General features: G+C 44.6%; 1 protein-coding gene across 1 annotated transcript; it reads right to left on the bottom strand.

Annotated features, from left to right (window-relative positions):
• Positions 1 to 13836: 13836 nt before the first annotated feature.
• Positions 13837 to 15822, bottom strand: LOC310907581 (transcriptional regulator Kaiso-like; the record flags this gene model as incomplete). Its single annotated transcript, XM_083857865.1, has 1 exon — positions 13837 to 15822. One exon carries the CDS (start codon positions 15820 to 15822, stop codon positions 13837 to 13839), a length of 1986 nt encoding a protein of 661 aa, XP_083713991.1.
• Between the last annotated feature and the right edge of the window lie 721 nt (positions 15823 to 16543).

Raw genomic sequence — 16543 nt, 5'->3', positions numbered from 1 at the left:
AGAAATATAATAATAATAATAAATAATAAAAAGACTCTAGCTTGATTTGGCTGAGAACAGAAATACACATGGCTATATATACAGAAATATAATAATAATAATAAATAATAAAAATTCTCTAGCTTGATTTGGCTAAGAGCAGAAATACACACTGGCTGCATATATAAAAATGCATTTCCATGGATGAGTGTTTACCTGGGATACAGAAAAGTGATTTGAGACTGGCTAATACATATTTTCCTGGAAGGCACCACAGGCACAAGTGTTCACTTGCAGTTTAGCAGTCTGGACCCTGAAATCTTTGGGATTTTTTCCTCCCCTTGCAGTTTAGCAGTCTGGACCCTGGAATCTTTGGGGTTTTTTTTCCTCCCTTTGCATTTTAGCAGTCTGGACCCTGGAATCTTTGGGGTTTTTTTTCCTCCCTTTGCATTTTAGCAGTCTGGACCCTGGAATCTTTGGGTTTTTTTCCTCCTTTTGCAGTTTAGCAGTCTGGACCCTGGAATCTTTAGGGGTTTTTTTTCCTCCACACAAATTGGTGGCTTCACTGGACAGTCCCCAAGTGAAAATCTGGCACAGGGTCCGCCAGCACCAGTGTGAAACACCACTCTACTTTAATTTATAGATTATTACTTCTCTTAGTGGATAAACCCTTCAGCTGTACTTCAAATTCACCCAGTTCCAAACAGGTTCCTCTGCCTGCTGCCTTGGCAAGTATCCCTAAAGTGCCACAAAGAAAGGAGCTTCTTATAGAGACAATATTTTGGGATTCAGGGGGAAAGAAATAAGTTTTGAGTCTGTATCACCTCACACTCTGTCAACATTGATAGCAAATGGAAAGACAACAATAATCAGATTTTACAGACCCTGGTCTCACCTCGGCTTTGACACAGCCTGACAGGGAGAGAGGGAAGGAAACAGGTCTGGACGGACAATCTGCTTCAAGAAAATCATCATAACCCTTAAAGCATTAAATAGACCTGTAAGAACTTCCCAAAGTGTTCGTTTCCCTGCAGATTGAGGGCTCAGAGTGGCACTAAAGCTGAAGGACAAGGCTGGACCTGCCATGAACAGTAAGAGATACTCAGACAATTCCACAAAACATTCCAAAATCAGACTCCTGGGATATTATTGTTATTTAGCAAGCAGGAATAAATAATGGAACATTATTATTTTTTTTTTTCAAGCCACAGGAAAGAGTGAGGTGCAAAACCCTGAGCAGAGCTCAGGGAAATGGGAGGTGAGGAAGGGTCAGGTAAGGATGGATTTAAACTGGGTGCAGGAGGAGATGTTTGTCATCCAGACTGGCAAAAGGAAGACCTGCAAATCCTACCTCTGCATTGTATTTAATGTATTTTTACTTCACATTTGTCATCACAAAAAACAAGGAAAGAATAAACACACACACATAAATATGCCGACTTTTAAAAGACTGGTGTGTTTATGTTCTCTTTTTCCACTCCAAGTTTGACTTTTCTGCTCTTTTTTTTTTTTGATGTCTGCTGCATTGGGTGTCCAAAGGAGGGCTGGGTTCCTCAGCAGGAAAGAGTGTGAGGTGCAAAGCCCTGAGCAGAACTCAGAGAAATGGAAGGTGAGGAAGGGTCAGGTAAGGATGGATTTAAACTGGGTGCAGGAGGAGAATTTTATCATCCAGACTGGCAAAAGGAAGATCTGCAAATCCTACCTCTGCATTGTATTTAATGTATTTTTACTTCACATTTGCCATCACAGAAAGCAAGGAAAGAATAAACACACAAATACGCCAGCTTTTTAAAGCCTGGTGTGTTTATGTTCTCTTTTTTCCACTCCAAGTTTGACTTTTTTGTTATTTTTTTGATGTCTACTGCATTGGGTGTCCCAAGGAGGGCTGGGTTCCTCAGCAGGGCTCTTAGGAGTTGGTTTTAATTCTGCTTTTCCTGAAGGTGGATGAAACTGTGCTACCAAAATAGCTATTTTCTCCACTGAAAAGCTTTCCCTCAATGCATGCATGTCTTTTAATCATGTAGTCTGATGCACTTAGAATTTTACTTTCCAAACCAACACTTGGAGTAGATTTCTTTTTGGTTTTTGTTTCTGAAAAGTGGAATTTGTGCTGGAGAGGTGCTGTTGGGAAGAAAGGATGGAGTAAATCTACTCCAGGGGAGGGCAATATTTATAAACTGTCTCCATATTTCCCTGAAATTCTGGGTGTTTGGATTGTCAGCTAAGTCATAAACAAGCCAACCCAGCTCCTGAACTCTCCAGGAATGTTCAAAACATTTCCACAGAAAGAAAAGTCAGTAATGATTCCAAAGGAAAAATTGTAAATGAAGGGGAATAATCACTGAGGGAATTTCCTTAGGAATTATGTACCTCACACATACAGAATTTAGGAGGTGGAATCTCAGTTTCAGCCTTGGGCACCTGCAGGAGAAGAGGGGTCCTCATCTCTCAGGTTTTATGGTTTCTTTCATCTGAAATTCCAAGGCTGGTGGTTCTGGTGGGTTCTGAGGGAGTGTTTTTTTCCCTCTTGACCTCTGAAGGTTTTAGGTCTGAGTTTGTGTCTCTGTGCTCAGTGGGAAAAGGATGAGGAGTCTCAAGGTATTGATTTTCTTGGTTTCTTGTGTCATTTATTCATTCTTATCTTAAAATTCTCTGTGTCCGGCCAAAGTGTTCACAGCAGGTCGGACACGATGTGACTCCCCATGATGGGAGGTCACTCTGCTTTTATTCAGATAACTACAAACTTATTATTTACAATTCTATGCCAATGTCTGTCACCTGCACTAACAGAGTCATTTCTGCTTTGCCCCAATCCACTGAAACTCCTTTGTGCCCACGTCACTGCAGAATTTGGATGCCAAGGGAGAAGAAGAAGAACTCAGGGTTCCACCCTAATTCCTCAATCTTGTCCCTTTGCATCTACATCCTAAAAATCCCCAAAACTACATAATCTACCTGGTGATAACTACACCACTATCTGTTACACATTTGTGACTTGCAATTCTTCTCTCTGTTGGATGTTTTTCTCATGGACCAAAATTAAAGATTGTGTCTTTCTGGGCTTTGTGCCAAGGAAACCCCCCTGGGCAGACCCCAGACCCCCTGCACAGACCCCAGACCCCCCTGGGCAGACCCCAGACCCCCCTGGAGAGACCTCAGACCCCCCTGGGCAGACCCCAAACACCCCTGGACAGACCCCAGACCCTCCTGGACTGACCCCAAACACCCTGCACAGACCCCAGACCCCCCTACACAGACCCCAAACCCCCTGCACAGACCCCAGACCCTCCTGCACAGACTCCAGACCCCAAACCCCCCTGCACAGACCCCAAACCCCCTGCACAGACCCCAGACCCCCTGGGCAGACCCCAGACCCTCCTGCACGGACCCCAGACCCTCTTTTTGGGGTCCCAGATTTCTCTACCAAGGTCTGTGACTTTCCAGGGTGCCCAGAGGGATGTCCTGGACTCCAACATTTATCCATAGCAAGGAAAACCTGGTGCTCCATCCTGTCAGGGACAGACAATAAATTGTCCAGGGAATGAGCAGCAAATCCCCTTTTTCTCTGTCCTCACACCTGGACTGGCATCACCAGTAGGTGAATCAATGTGGATTCCTAAAAAGGACTTTTCTCCTTTCCCTTTTTATTTTCATCTTGCCAATCCTTTCCCTGGTGCCCCCAGGAAAAAACAAACAAACAAACAAACAAAAAAAACAAAACAAAACAAACCCACAAAAAAAACCCACAAAAAAACCGAAAAAAACAAAAAAACCCCAAAAAAACCAAACAAACAAAAAAACAAACAAACAAAAAAACACACAAAAACCAAAAAACAAACAAACAAACAAAAAACCACAAACAAAACAAACAAACAAAAAAAAACACCAACAAAAAAAACCAAAAAAACCCCACAAATGGGGGTTACGAGGACAAAAGGAGCTTAAATTGAGGGAAGAAACTCCTCTTAAACTGGGGGGAATCCTCCTTCACCTGTGATTTTAAGGGTGTTGATTGAAGGAAAACTTGGCTTTTCCAGACTGTTGACAGGGAATCCCTGTGTTCTATTTTAAATAGAAGGGGAAAATATTTTTGTTGTATCAGGGGTTTGAATTGAGGGTAAACCCCTTATTTTCATCATGTTAAAGTTTAAAGTGGGGGGAAATCCTTGTTATTGCTTTTTTTAAAGTGACTGGATAGAGGCAAAAATCTCCCTTTCCCCATCATTTGAGAGATTTGAGGAAAACCCTTTTCTGTTCTTGCTGAGGATTAAATTGAAAGGGAGAAAAACTTTTATTTGCTCTTGTATTGGCTGTCTCCTCAGTTTCAGGGCTTAAATTGAAGGAAACTCCAGCTTTCCCACTATTTGCAAAAATCACTGAAAGGAAGAGAGAGGGAAAAACCCAGCCCTGACCCTGGAGGCTTTTTGTCTCTGGGCTTTGTTGGTTTAGTTAAAACAACAGCATGGAATAACATCCTGGTTACAGCAGAGCTGATTCCCTGTTTTTCAGGCCCTTGCTATTTCAGAAATCAATTTAACCCTGTGTTATCAATAGGACAAGTCCTGGGGACTTGAAATTTGTAATGTAGAGTGTATTTGGACTGTAGGGGATATTCCTAAATTGACTTGAGATGTCTGGAGCTGTCAAGTTATCCTGCAGCACTTTGACTTTTGTCCTGACTTTCTTTCAAATGCAGATGGATTAAATTTATGGTGCAGCATCCCATCCCAGGTGAGGAGCTCCCCAGGGAAGATCTGTCACAGTTTGTGTTTGCAGGGGAGGTGTAAATGGTGATTATGCTACAGAACTCTTCTTTATCTTTATTTTTAGGAGGTAAAAAGCCAGATATCAGCAGTCAAGGTGAGCAGTGATGGGTGGACAGAAGCTTTGCTATTGCTCAACTCTCACTTTCTGCTGCGACTCTTAAGTATATTCTAAGTATATTCTCTCTTTTCCCCTGTCTATTCTAAGTATATTCTCTCATTTCCCCTGTCCATCCACCAGTTTACTCCATTCACAAACTCCCACGAGCTGAGCCCAAACCACTGAGGCAAAGGAATCCCCTTTTCCTGGCCAGGTTGGATCCTCAGACAAAAGGTATAATTATAATTATACCTCATTATCCTCATTGTAATTCTTGCAATCTACAGACACAATTTCCATGCCCAAATCACAACTAATTAAAAACTTTCACTCTTCTTTGCCAAACTAATCCTGTCCCTTTTCTGTTTCCCAATCCTCTTCAAAAACATCCATGTCCCAGCTCCCAAAACTAATCAGATTTTTCCACAATCCACTATTTCACTCAGCATGTGCTGCACTTATAATGGTTGACACCAGAGGGCAGTTTTTCCTCAAAAAACTCACCAAAAGCTCCAAAATCACAACTCTGAGACACAAAACAAGACAAAACAAACATCTCTCCCGCCTAAATATTAGTACTCCCACGGGAAACACTCACAAACACACTTACACCAAGGCACTCAACCTCTTTATATAAAATTCCACAGGCACAAAGCAAATTAATTCTTTTTTTCTGAAGATTTTGAGCTACTAAACTGTCAAATTGATGCTTTCGACTCATGAGAGTCCACACTTCTTTGTTACAAAATTCACACATTTTCAAGCACAACTATAAATTTGGTCTCTCCAAACCTGGACCCTTTTAGCAAATATTGTCCCCCCTGTAAGTGAAGTGAACACGCCGCAATCGCAGCGGGGAGCGGAGCCTTTTTATTAAAAAAAAATAAAAAAAAATTAAAGGATTTACACAACATATTGTGCTGTCAAGGGCTTTAAGCGTGTGCTCCACTTGCTCTGTTTTTCCTTTCCACCGTTTTGGTGGCCCCAAGATGGAACTGCAGGTCCAAACTCCTCCATCACTTGGCGTTAACAGCGTGTCCTCAACAAATTCTTTCGCAGTCGTGACACGTTCACAACAGCGAAACAACCACAGAACAAGGTGTCAGAGCCTGTCCAAGGATGTGATTTGCCTCACAACTGTCTCCAATGGTTGGGGACCCTGAACTCTGAAGGAGCCCCTGGCCTGGCTGAGGTGGGACGTTTGTCGAGTCTTGGAGGACTGGAATTGCATCTCCATGAAAACGGAGTGCAAGAATGATGGAAGTGGTTATGGTGGACTGAGCTGAGATTGCTTGTCCCAACTGGTTTGTCCGTACCAGGAGAGTCAGTTTGTTCCTGAGCATCCAACCTCGACACAGGTATTTAATGCCTTGGCTCTGTGCCCCTTGCTTTGGTTCCCTTTGGTCCCCTTTGGCTCTTTGCCACTCGCTTTGGTCCCCACCTTGACCAACCTATAAAGACTCTGCAGATCCCACTCACCTTTGTGATCACCCCACTGGAGAAGATCCCATCCATGGGCATCTCTACGCCTTGAGGACTTGACCCTCCACGTTGGTAGCTATAATCCCCTGTAGTGGTGTGGGTTTGGTTTTATCAGTTTTATGGATGTGTTTGTTCCTTGTATTAAGTTCATTTTTATAAGTTGTAATGGTTTGCCCCATGTTCCACCCTCATTGGTTTCACCCCAACCCCAGTTATGTGTCAGTCAGAAGTTTTCCAGCCCCTGGGCCTTGTCTGTCACTTTGGGGTCTCTCCCAAAAGTCTGGAAAGTTCCAGTGAGGACCCCAAGTGATTGGACAAGACTTCAGCTGTCTCCCCACCCGAGTTATTGATTTGTTACAATGTGTGTCATTTATCCAGAGAGCCCTTTGGCCCCTGATTTGTCCCCAGTTAAACCCATCCCTGAGTTCCTCCCCCAATAAAAGGTGTTGCATTGGGGGGTTAAAAAAAAGATTCTTTTCCCTCGTTTTTCCCCCCACTGCTGCTTCTGCTGAGGGGTGTCTGCTGGGGCAGATAAATAAATAAATGATGAATAAATCCAGCAGTTAACCCAGAACAGCCTCCTCTTTTCTCCTGCTGTCGTTGCTTCACTCCTTTGGGCAAGACAAGAACTCACAGGGATGGGTGAGGTTCATCCTGCTACCGAGCCATGCCCTTTACTGTTGAGGTGTCAGGGCTGGTTGAGGCAGAGAAAAACACCTCAGCAATACCCTTTTCCCTCTTTCTCTATCTTTCTCACTATTCTCTATTTTTCTCTCCCCACTATCACATTTGTTGGCACTAAATAAAAGTGCATTTTTTGTTTAAGTAACTTGAATTGTCCTCTGCTGTGTCTTTTGCGCTCTGAGATCCCTAAAACGAACCATCAAGTTCCCTGCATATATTTGCAGACCCTGACACAGGAAACTTCATCCATGAGCAGTTCTTCTCTTGAATTGGGTCAGTGAGCTCGAATTGGGTCAATGATCTCGAATTGGGTCAGTGCTCTTGAAGGATGAAGTGAGGAATGGCTTCAGGATATCCTGCAAAGGGAATCCCCCACCCTGTATCCTCTATTTCTGGACATCAGGAACCCCTGCTTGGCTTTTCCACACCATCCCATGTCTCCCAGTCTCCAAACTGGGATATTGGGATGGCCAGAGCTGGGATATTGGGATAGGCAGAGCTGGGATATTGGGATAGGCAGAGCTGGGATATTGGGATAGCCAGAGCTGGGATATTGGGATAGCCAGGGCTGGATATTGGGATAGCCAGAGCTGAGATATTGGGATAGCCAGAGCTGGGATATTGAGATAGCCAGAGATGGATATTGGGATAGACAGGGCTGGATATTGGGATAGCCAGAGCTGGGATATTGAGATAGCCAGAGCTGGGATATTGGGATAACCAGACCCAAGACATTGGGATAACCAAACCCAGGACTTTGGGATAACCAGACCCAGGATATTGGGATAACCAGGCCCAGCTCAAGGAGAGGAACCGGCTCGTGGCCAACAGTGACCTGGAGACGGGGCCGGGACAACCAGAGCAGGGGGGAGTGGGGGGGAGCCAGGGCTGGGCTGGGATCTGTGGGGATGGAGGACTCTGAGGGGCTGGGATGGGATCTGTGGGGATGGAGGACTCTGAGGGGCTGCAATGGGATCTGTGGGGATGGAGGACTCTGAGGGGCTGCAATGGGATCTCTGGGAATGGGGGGATCTGCAGGGCTGGAATGGGAATCCAGGCAGCTCCAAGGGGCTCTGTGGGGCTGGGACACAACTCCAGGGTCCCTTCTCTCCTCCTTCCCAGGACTCTCCATGCTGCAGGTGGTTTCCAGCATCGCATTGGTTTTGAAATGGAACAACTGGCATCACACTTGGGACTACGGGGAGAGAAACTGGGATTGTGCTGCAAACAAACTGGAGGAACTGGCAATGACTGGATGCAGGATGGAGGGAACATGATGGAGCTGTGACCTCCTGTCCAATGGAGAATCCATGGATCCCACCTGTACAGCTCTGATGGGTGGGATTTCATCTCCTTCCAGCTGGGATCCGGGAGCTTTGCAGTGTCCCACGGTGCCACCTGGATCACCCAGAGGGGCTGGGAATCCAAAGGGATCCTGGTGGAGCAGATGAAGCATTACCTGGGCCATGCCTTGTGGAAGGGCCCCCAAAAGACATCAGATATGGTCGGGAGGCTCTGGAGCACAAAGGTGGGTGTGGGAGGGGAAGGGGAATTCCTATGGGAATGTGGGATTCAGAAATGAGAGGAAATCCCATGAAATTTCCATGGCTGCATCTCACTCTCATCCCAGTCAGGTGAGAATTCCATGGATGGATCTCCCCCTCAAGCCACTGCCATGGGAATTCCACGGGGAAATGATTTGAATTGATGACCAGTGGAATTCTACTCACTCCCAGTTGCTCCCAGTAGCTCCCAACACGATTCTCTGCTCACAGCTCTCACAGTCACCTCCAGCACGATTCCAGTCCCTCCCTGGATATCCCAGTTGCCCCAGCACAGTCCCAGTTACCCTCTGCGTGCTCCTAGTCACTTCCAGGATGATCCCAGTATGACCCCAGTCACTCTCAGTGTGGTGCCACTTGCTCCCAGTACGATCCTAGTTGTCCCCATCACGGCCCCATTTCCTCCCAGTGTAATCCAAGTTGCACAGATCCAGTCACTCCCAGTATGATCCTATTCTGATGCCACCATGATCCCAGTTGCCCCCAGTACAGTCTCAGTTGCTCTCAATTGCCCCAGCACAGAGCCAGTCACTCCAAGGATGATCCCAGTATGAGTCCACCATGATCCCAGTCTGTCCCAGCATGGTCCCAGTCAATTCCAGCTGTGCCCAGTGTAGATCCCATCACTCCCAGTAACCCCAGTATGGTCACAGACACTTCCAGTATATCCCAGTCACCCTCAGCATATTCACAGTCATTCCCAGTGACACCCAGAGGCCCCAGTAAGGTTCCAGTCTCCACCTGGATGATCCCAGTCAGTCAATCCCAGTTGTGATCCCTGTTCTGCAGTTCTGGTCCTGCTGGTTCCCAGTGCCCTCTGATCCTGCTCCCAGTGGGTGCCAGTCCTGGGCCCATGTGTAATCCCAGTGTATCCTGGTGTGTAATCCTGGTGTGTAATCCTGGTGTGTAATTCTGGTGTGTAATCCCAGTGTGTAACCCTGGTGTATAATCCCGGTGTGTAATCCCAGCCCCTTTGCTCTCCCCACAGCTCCTGAGCCAGCTCCTGCTCCCCCCTGGGAGGGGCTTTGGGGACCCCCCCGGAATCCCCATTCCTGGGCACTGGGACCCCCCTGGAATCCCCATTCCCCTGGGACCCCCTGGAATCCCCATTCCTGGGCACTGGGACCCCGCTGGAATCCCCATTCCTGGGCACTGGGACCCCCTGGAATCCCCATTCCCCTGGGACCCCCTGGAATCCCCATTCCTGGGCACTGGGACCCCGCTGGAATCCCCATTCCTGGGCACTGGGACCCCCCTGGAATCCCCATTCCCCTGGGACCCCCTGGAATCCCCATTCCTGGGCACTGGGACCCCGCTGGAATCCCCATTCCTGGGCACTGGGACCCCGCTGGAATCCCCATTCTTGGGCACTGGGACCCCCCTGGAATCCCCATTCTTGGGCACTGGGACCCCCCTGGAATCCCCATTCCTGGGCACTGGGACCCCCCTGGAATCCCCATTCTTGGGCACTGGGACTCCCCTGGAATCCCCATTCTTGGGCACTGGGACCCCCCTGGAATCCCCATTCTTGGGCACTGGGACTCCCCTGGAATCCCCATTCCTGGGCACTGGGACCCCCTGGAATCCCCATTCCTCAGCATTGGGACTCCCTGGAATCCCCATTCCTGGGCACTGGGACCCCCCTGCACTCCCTTATCCTGCCCCAACACCCCCCTGCACCCCCTTGCCTGGGGCTCTTTGATAACACAGGGTTAAATTGATTTCTGAAATAGCAAAGGCCCGAGAACTGTAACCAGGATGTTATTCCATGCTGTTGTTTTAACTAAACCGAGTATAAAACTTTGCTCAGGTGGTGGTGGGGGGGAGAAAAAGGGGAACACTGGTAGAACACAGACTTCAGAGAATAAAGTCAGGTCAGGAGGATCTGTACCTGTATAATCATTAGTGTAACACACGCTGGAATTGTTGATTGTGATATTAGTTTGGTAATTAAATATGATTATTTTCTCCAAACCAGAATCTTGAGCAAGAATCGCATAAACCATTGTTCCTCGGGATGGAATCAATGGAACAATGGGGTTTAACGATTAACATGAATCCTTATGTAACAAGAAAGGTATAAAATTGTATTCATTTTCCCATGTTGGTGAGATGAAATTTTAGGCGTCCAAACTGGACAGAGCTCGGCTCCCGGAGCTCTGAAATAAAGCACCGCACACAGTTTGGCCATTGTGTGTTCTTTCCTGGGCTATAACATCCTCACCCCCAGCCCGGCCCGGGGGTCCCGCGGGGCGTGGCCGAGGAGGGTCCCGGGGAATGCCCCGAGGGGGATCCCGGGGAATCCCCGGGAATTCCGCCGCGCGCTCCCGCCGCGCTCCCTCGGGCACTTTCGCTTCCGCCTTGCCCGCCGGGATCTGCCCGGCGACGGGTGACGTCATTCAAGACTCGGGCTATCATTGGAGAACAGCAAAGAGAGGCGCCAATGGCGGGGCTGTGGGCGGGGCCTCAGCGATGGGGCCACATTATTGTGTGGGTACATTATTGTATTGTTTTGTTATTATTGCTGTTGTTATTGTTCTGTTTGCTTTGTTATACGTGCTAGTAAGGAACTATTATTCTGTTATATGTTATTCATATTCAGCTGCTATATGTTATTCATCTCTCAGCCTGAAACTCCTTTAATTTTCTAAATTATAATAATTTGGAGGGAGGGGGTTTGAATTCTCTATTCTCCCTAGCAGATACCTGTCTTTGAAACCAAGAGACAGCCCCTCTATGGAAGCTCAGCACTTCTGAACGATAGAACCAATGTGATTTCAGCAGAAGCCATTTATTGTTTACATTGCACTACAGTTCTAGATCCTATATTTCTATATTCTATATTTCTATATTCTACATTCTGCTTTTTCACACGTCATTTCATTGCCCATTTCATTTCCATGGGGCAGGCACACATCCTTCAGGACAAATAATTGTTCAGGGTCCACCATCATGTCGTGCCCCTCCTTTATCTCAATTTAACATTCTTGGTGGACACTTTCTCAGGCTCTTGGTTCTTATTTTAGTCTTGTTTTTCTCAGTCACCTTGACGAATTCCTGAGAGTTCTGCTAATGAAAACTGCAGGTGGTTTGATGAGTTTTCTCACAAAGGGTTTGGCAGGTAAACAGAGTGGGGTAAGTCTTGCAAACACATTTCTACACCCCTCCCAGTCCATATTAAGCCCCTCCCAGTCCCACCTAAAACCCCTGCAAAAAACCATGAAATTCACTGCAAAAAATCACCCCAAAAATAATACCAAAAACCACTCCCAAAGCCGCCTCAAAAATCACCTTAAAATCACCCCCAATAACCCCAAAATCGGCATCTTCCACAATCTCAACGCCAATTTCTTAATATTTGTATAAGTTTTTTTTTTTATTGTTAAACTCCAAATTAAACAAAACAAAACCACAAAAGGGCAATCGCCAGAAATCTACATATAAAAGCTTTCTCATGGCCTTATAAAAAGTTTTCAAAGAATGGATCTAACATGTTTCCAAATCAATAAATACTGTAAGTATTAAATAAATGCTTTCCATACCTCTGGACTTTGGACATCAAAAAAATCACTTTCAATGAAAAGTGAAGACCCTGAGACATATGCAAACCTTTTTTTTTGTAGCTCGACTTCTATTTGAACCATTTTTTAAGTGCCTCTCTGTGAAGAGTGCTGCATGTCTAAAACCTTTAACTTTGAAAAGTCATAAAGTCAAGATGATAATTTAAAACATGGAAAAGAGAGAAACCTGTAACTGCAATTTAAGCAATGAAAGATTTCCATAACTGTGCACAACAATCTTTCTCAGTCACCTCTAGAACTTGAGGCGTTTTCATATTACCATTTACAAAAATCAACAAGTCACTAACTCTGAAATGCTAAACCATGACTCCAGTAACCAGCTGGTTTTCTCTACCATTCCCTGATCAAGCTGGACATCTAATTCCTCTTTCAACTGCTTAAAGAGGCACCAATTTTAAGGAGAATAAAACAGCAACACAATAAATTGAAACCTGGAAACAGCTTGACAACTAGACTGCTGCAGAGAAATTATACTTTGGTGAATAAAGAGTATTTTCTGGTTGTTGGGTTTAGTCCTCATCTTCCAAAATGTATAAACGTGGGCAAGTGTGGGGGGGAAATCCAAATCCTTGTTTCACTTGAAGATCTACCCAAACAGGCATAGAAGATCTTCAGCAGCACTTATATGAATTTGTACTTTTGAGAAGACTTCAAATAAAACCAAATAATATTTTTATCATAAATTTTTAAAATTCTGGACTGACGCCCTTTGTTCTTGAAGTGAAAAAAAAAAAAAAAAAAAAAAAAAGAAAAAAAAAAAAAGAAAAAAAAAAAAAAGGGAATAGCACTTTATATCAAACTCATTACTGGCATTTTTTCCAGCAGTAAGAAAACACAATATTTCTCAAGCTTTAAGAAGGTAAAATTATCTCCTTCCTACATGTTCTAAGCCTCTTCACTATTGAGCTTTGCAGGATTTGTTTTTTTTTCCCTTGTAAAGAGTGAAATGTCATGGTCCAGGACACTGAAGACTTTGCTCACCACACTGTCAAGTGAAAGTAAAGTTTGCTCAAGTGTATCCCTAACTGAGTGTTGCTTGTTGATGAGACTTTTTGGATGAAGACAGATGATTCCTAAGAGTTATAAAAGCAGAATTAAGATGTTAGCTCAAAACCAGACTGCTCCAGTGTAGTAGGGGATCATGTATTTTGGCCCCTTGTTCACAAGTTGTGGGATTATTTGTTTTAAATAGTTTCATGATCAAGAGACTATGATGAAAAAATCTAATTGTTTTCTTGGTTAACATTCAAACAGAATTCAGCATTAAAGTGCTAACATGAAAGAAAGGGTTTACATGGCAAGTATGGGTGCAGGAAATACCTCAATTATTTCAGAAGTATTTCTAGCTCTTCAGAAGGAATTGTACATTTTCAAGCCACAAATCCTCATGTTTTGATCAAATTTAACATACAGGAAAACACTGCTAGCACCTTAGAAATGTCTTACTTTATATTGAAGTAAATTTTTTGATTAATTGCTTGTACAAATCACTGCAGTTAGCATGGTCCATCTAAGTGCTACCACCTGGTGATGTTTTAGAACAAGTTAACTTCTTTTGACTTTAATCTTTTGACTTTACAGCAATTTCAACAGTTCAGTTAAAACAGCTGCAATGCTCCTCCACTGAATCCTTTTTCCATTTCAATGAGATTCCGGTCTCACAAACTCAAATTCAGTAATTCCCTCTAACTGGTTTTGTTCACAAATCCCCGCGGGACAAAAATGTCATCCCAGGTGATTTGTTTGGCTGGAGAATTGGATGTTGTTCCTTCAGTGCCATCTTTCCCTGAGCCACCACAACAGATAATTCCCCCCTCATTTATCCCTGCTGGGACACTGCTGGGGTGGGCGTCACTAATGCAGGTGTCCTGTCTGAGCTGCAGGGACCTGCAGGGGTGCAGCTGGTACAGTTTGGTGTCTCCAGAAGGCTCCTGGCCATGAACTGATCTTATATGGGAAGCCACATTCTGGTACCTCAAGAGGAATTCTCCACACAGCAAACACTGGTACCTTCGCTCGCGGGTGTGGAGAATTTCATGCCTGGTACGACACTCTGCAAGAGCAAAAACTTTGTCGCAGTAGCGACACAGGAACTTCTTCTCCCAGGAGTGGATGTTGAAATGTCTCCACAAGCTGCTCAGATGCAGGAAGGGCCTCTGGCACACGATGCAAATGTAGTAGACTCTGCCGTCCTCTACGAGCTCGTAGTGGTAGTTGTGCTTTACTTTCATGCGTTTGCCCTTCAGAGATTCATCGCCAGATCTTTTGGGTGCGTCGTCAGGCTCGGCTTCCCCTTCCTCAGAATCATCCTCCACAGGGATGATGATGTCATAGGTATCCTCACTGATATTTGCATAAACCTTACAGCCTGTGGATAAGCCTCCTATTTCAGTTGCTGCGTCAAACGTTCTGATTTTCAGCCCATCTGCCACATCCTTTGATGATGCTACACCTGGACCTAATTCCTTGTTGTTTCCAGAAAGGACATCTGAGATTTTTATTTTCAGTTCTCCAGGATGAGGAGACGCCTCTTGTGAAAATGTAAACTGTTTTTTCTGTACACCCGATCCTTCAGTGCTCGCTGCCTTAGAAACAGAAGGTTGCTGAACCAAAGAGCTGTTGCTGACCAAACCAAGACTAGAGGAACTAATGAAATCATCTTCAACAACCTCTTCATCACCAACAGCAGTTCCTCCCACTCCAGTCACAAAGCCATTATGGGATGGCTGATGGTTCTCCTCAAGTAAATTAATTGCAGGAGTCACACGGGTTTGATGCAAGGAGCTGCCACCAAATGATGAGTTAAGCAGAGACCTGTTTAGCCCAATGATATTACCAGTAAAATGCTGTGGTGGTGCTGAGACAGGAGATTCAGCACCTGATTGTGCTTGGTTTGAGTTTTGACTGGCAGACAAAGTGAAGTTCTGAGCTGCCCTGGTGTTCCTCAAATGGGGAGAGCCACCACTGCCACAGGATTTTCGGTCAGAAGCTCCAACTGGACTTGAGCAAGGCTGGGTCTGGCTCGCAGCATTTTTGTTTTTAGCACATTCTTTTGGAGGAACAATCTCAGAACAAAAAATCACATCATCATCATCATCATCATCATCATCCTCACCATCCCAATCGCTCACGGTAATTTTTGTACTCTCAAATTGTACCCCCTGTAAGGAGAATGAATGTGTCATAACTGGCATCCCATCTGTTGCCTCTGGCTTGATCACAGTTTCCTGTGTTTCGGCATCTCTTTGATTTGGATTAGAAGCTGAAGTTCCTGAAGCATTGACATTTACCTTGCTTGGCACATTTTTGCCTTTGGCTGGAGTTATTCCCAGATCACCAATGAATTTAACACCCAGTTCCTGCCCTGATTTAATCACTTCATCAAGTACATCAGATCGAACACTCGTTATTTTAGAACTATAAATATAATCAAGAATTTTTCCAAAAATCTCTGCTCTTACAAAGCTCAGTTCGACCACTTGACCAGCAACTGAGAAAAGCTGGTGAAAATAAGTGCTTGAGGCTGAAAGGATGTTTCTGTGAGCTGGAAATTGCTGGCCCTCCACAATGACTGTAACATCACAAAAAAGTCCACGGCCGCGTTGCTCATTCAAAGACTGAAGGAGCACTCCGGGATATCGTGTCGCAGAGAGAAATTTTTTCCCCTCCATTTCTACAAAGGGAAAACGAAAGATATCAAATTAGTAAAAATGCAGATTTTACAGCATGACAACATTCACATATTTACTGGCTATTCCTTCTTTAGGAAAAAAACAAACCTGAGATTTATGTGCTACTGCACTCTGCAAATTTGTTCCTTATTGTTGTTCCTCCTTTCCCCTTCTACACAAGATAAATGGAATTCTGAATATATCCTCTGTTTTTACAAGGTGGGGAATAGAGAACCAACACCTCATCTTAGGCAACAGCAAATAAGGTTAATTTTTAAAACCAAGAAGGTGGAAGTTTCGGGTCCTACAAGCAGCTTTAAACATTATTAGTAATTTCTTTTTAATTGTGAAACACTCCATAAATTATTAGGAGAAAGCCCAATAACATGAAGTTATTTATGGCCAGACACCAGAATCTGTGTGTCTGTATATTACCAGCCAACTGACTTAATGAAAATGCTACGGATAATGCACTTCCTTCCCCAGAAAAATAAACTTTTTTTTTTAACCCCACGTCATATATTTGCAAGGCTTTGTATTTCAAGCCGAGACGCTGAAGCAGCACTGGAACAAAACAAATCTGCTAAGCCAAAGTAACCCATCTCTGGGCCTATTCAAAGCCCCCCAACAAGCTGCAAAATAAAATAAAATAAAATAAAATAAAATAAAATAAAATAAAATAAAATAAAATAAATAAAATAGTAAGTAGAACAGCCAGGTC

Source organism: Zosterops lateralis, assembly GCF_965231275.1.
Source record: "Zosterops lateralis genome assembly, chromosome: 3".
NCBI lineage: Eukaryota > Metazoa > Chordata > Aves > Passeriformes > Zosteropidae > Zosterops > Zosterops lateralis.
This window is presented reverse-complemented; position numbering and strand designations above follow the sequence as displayed.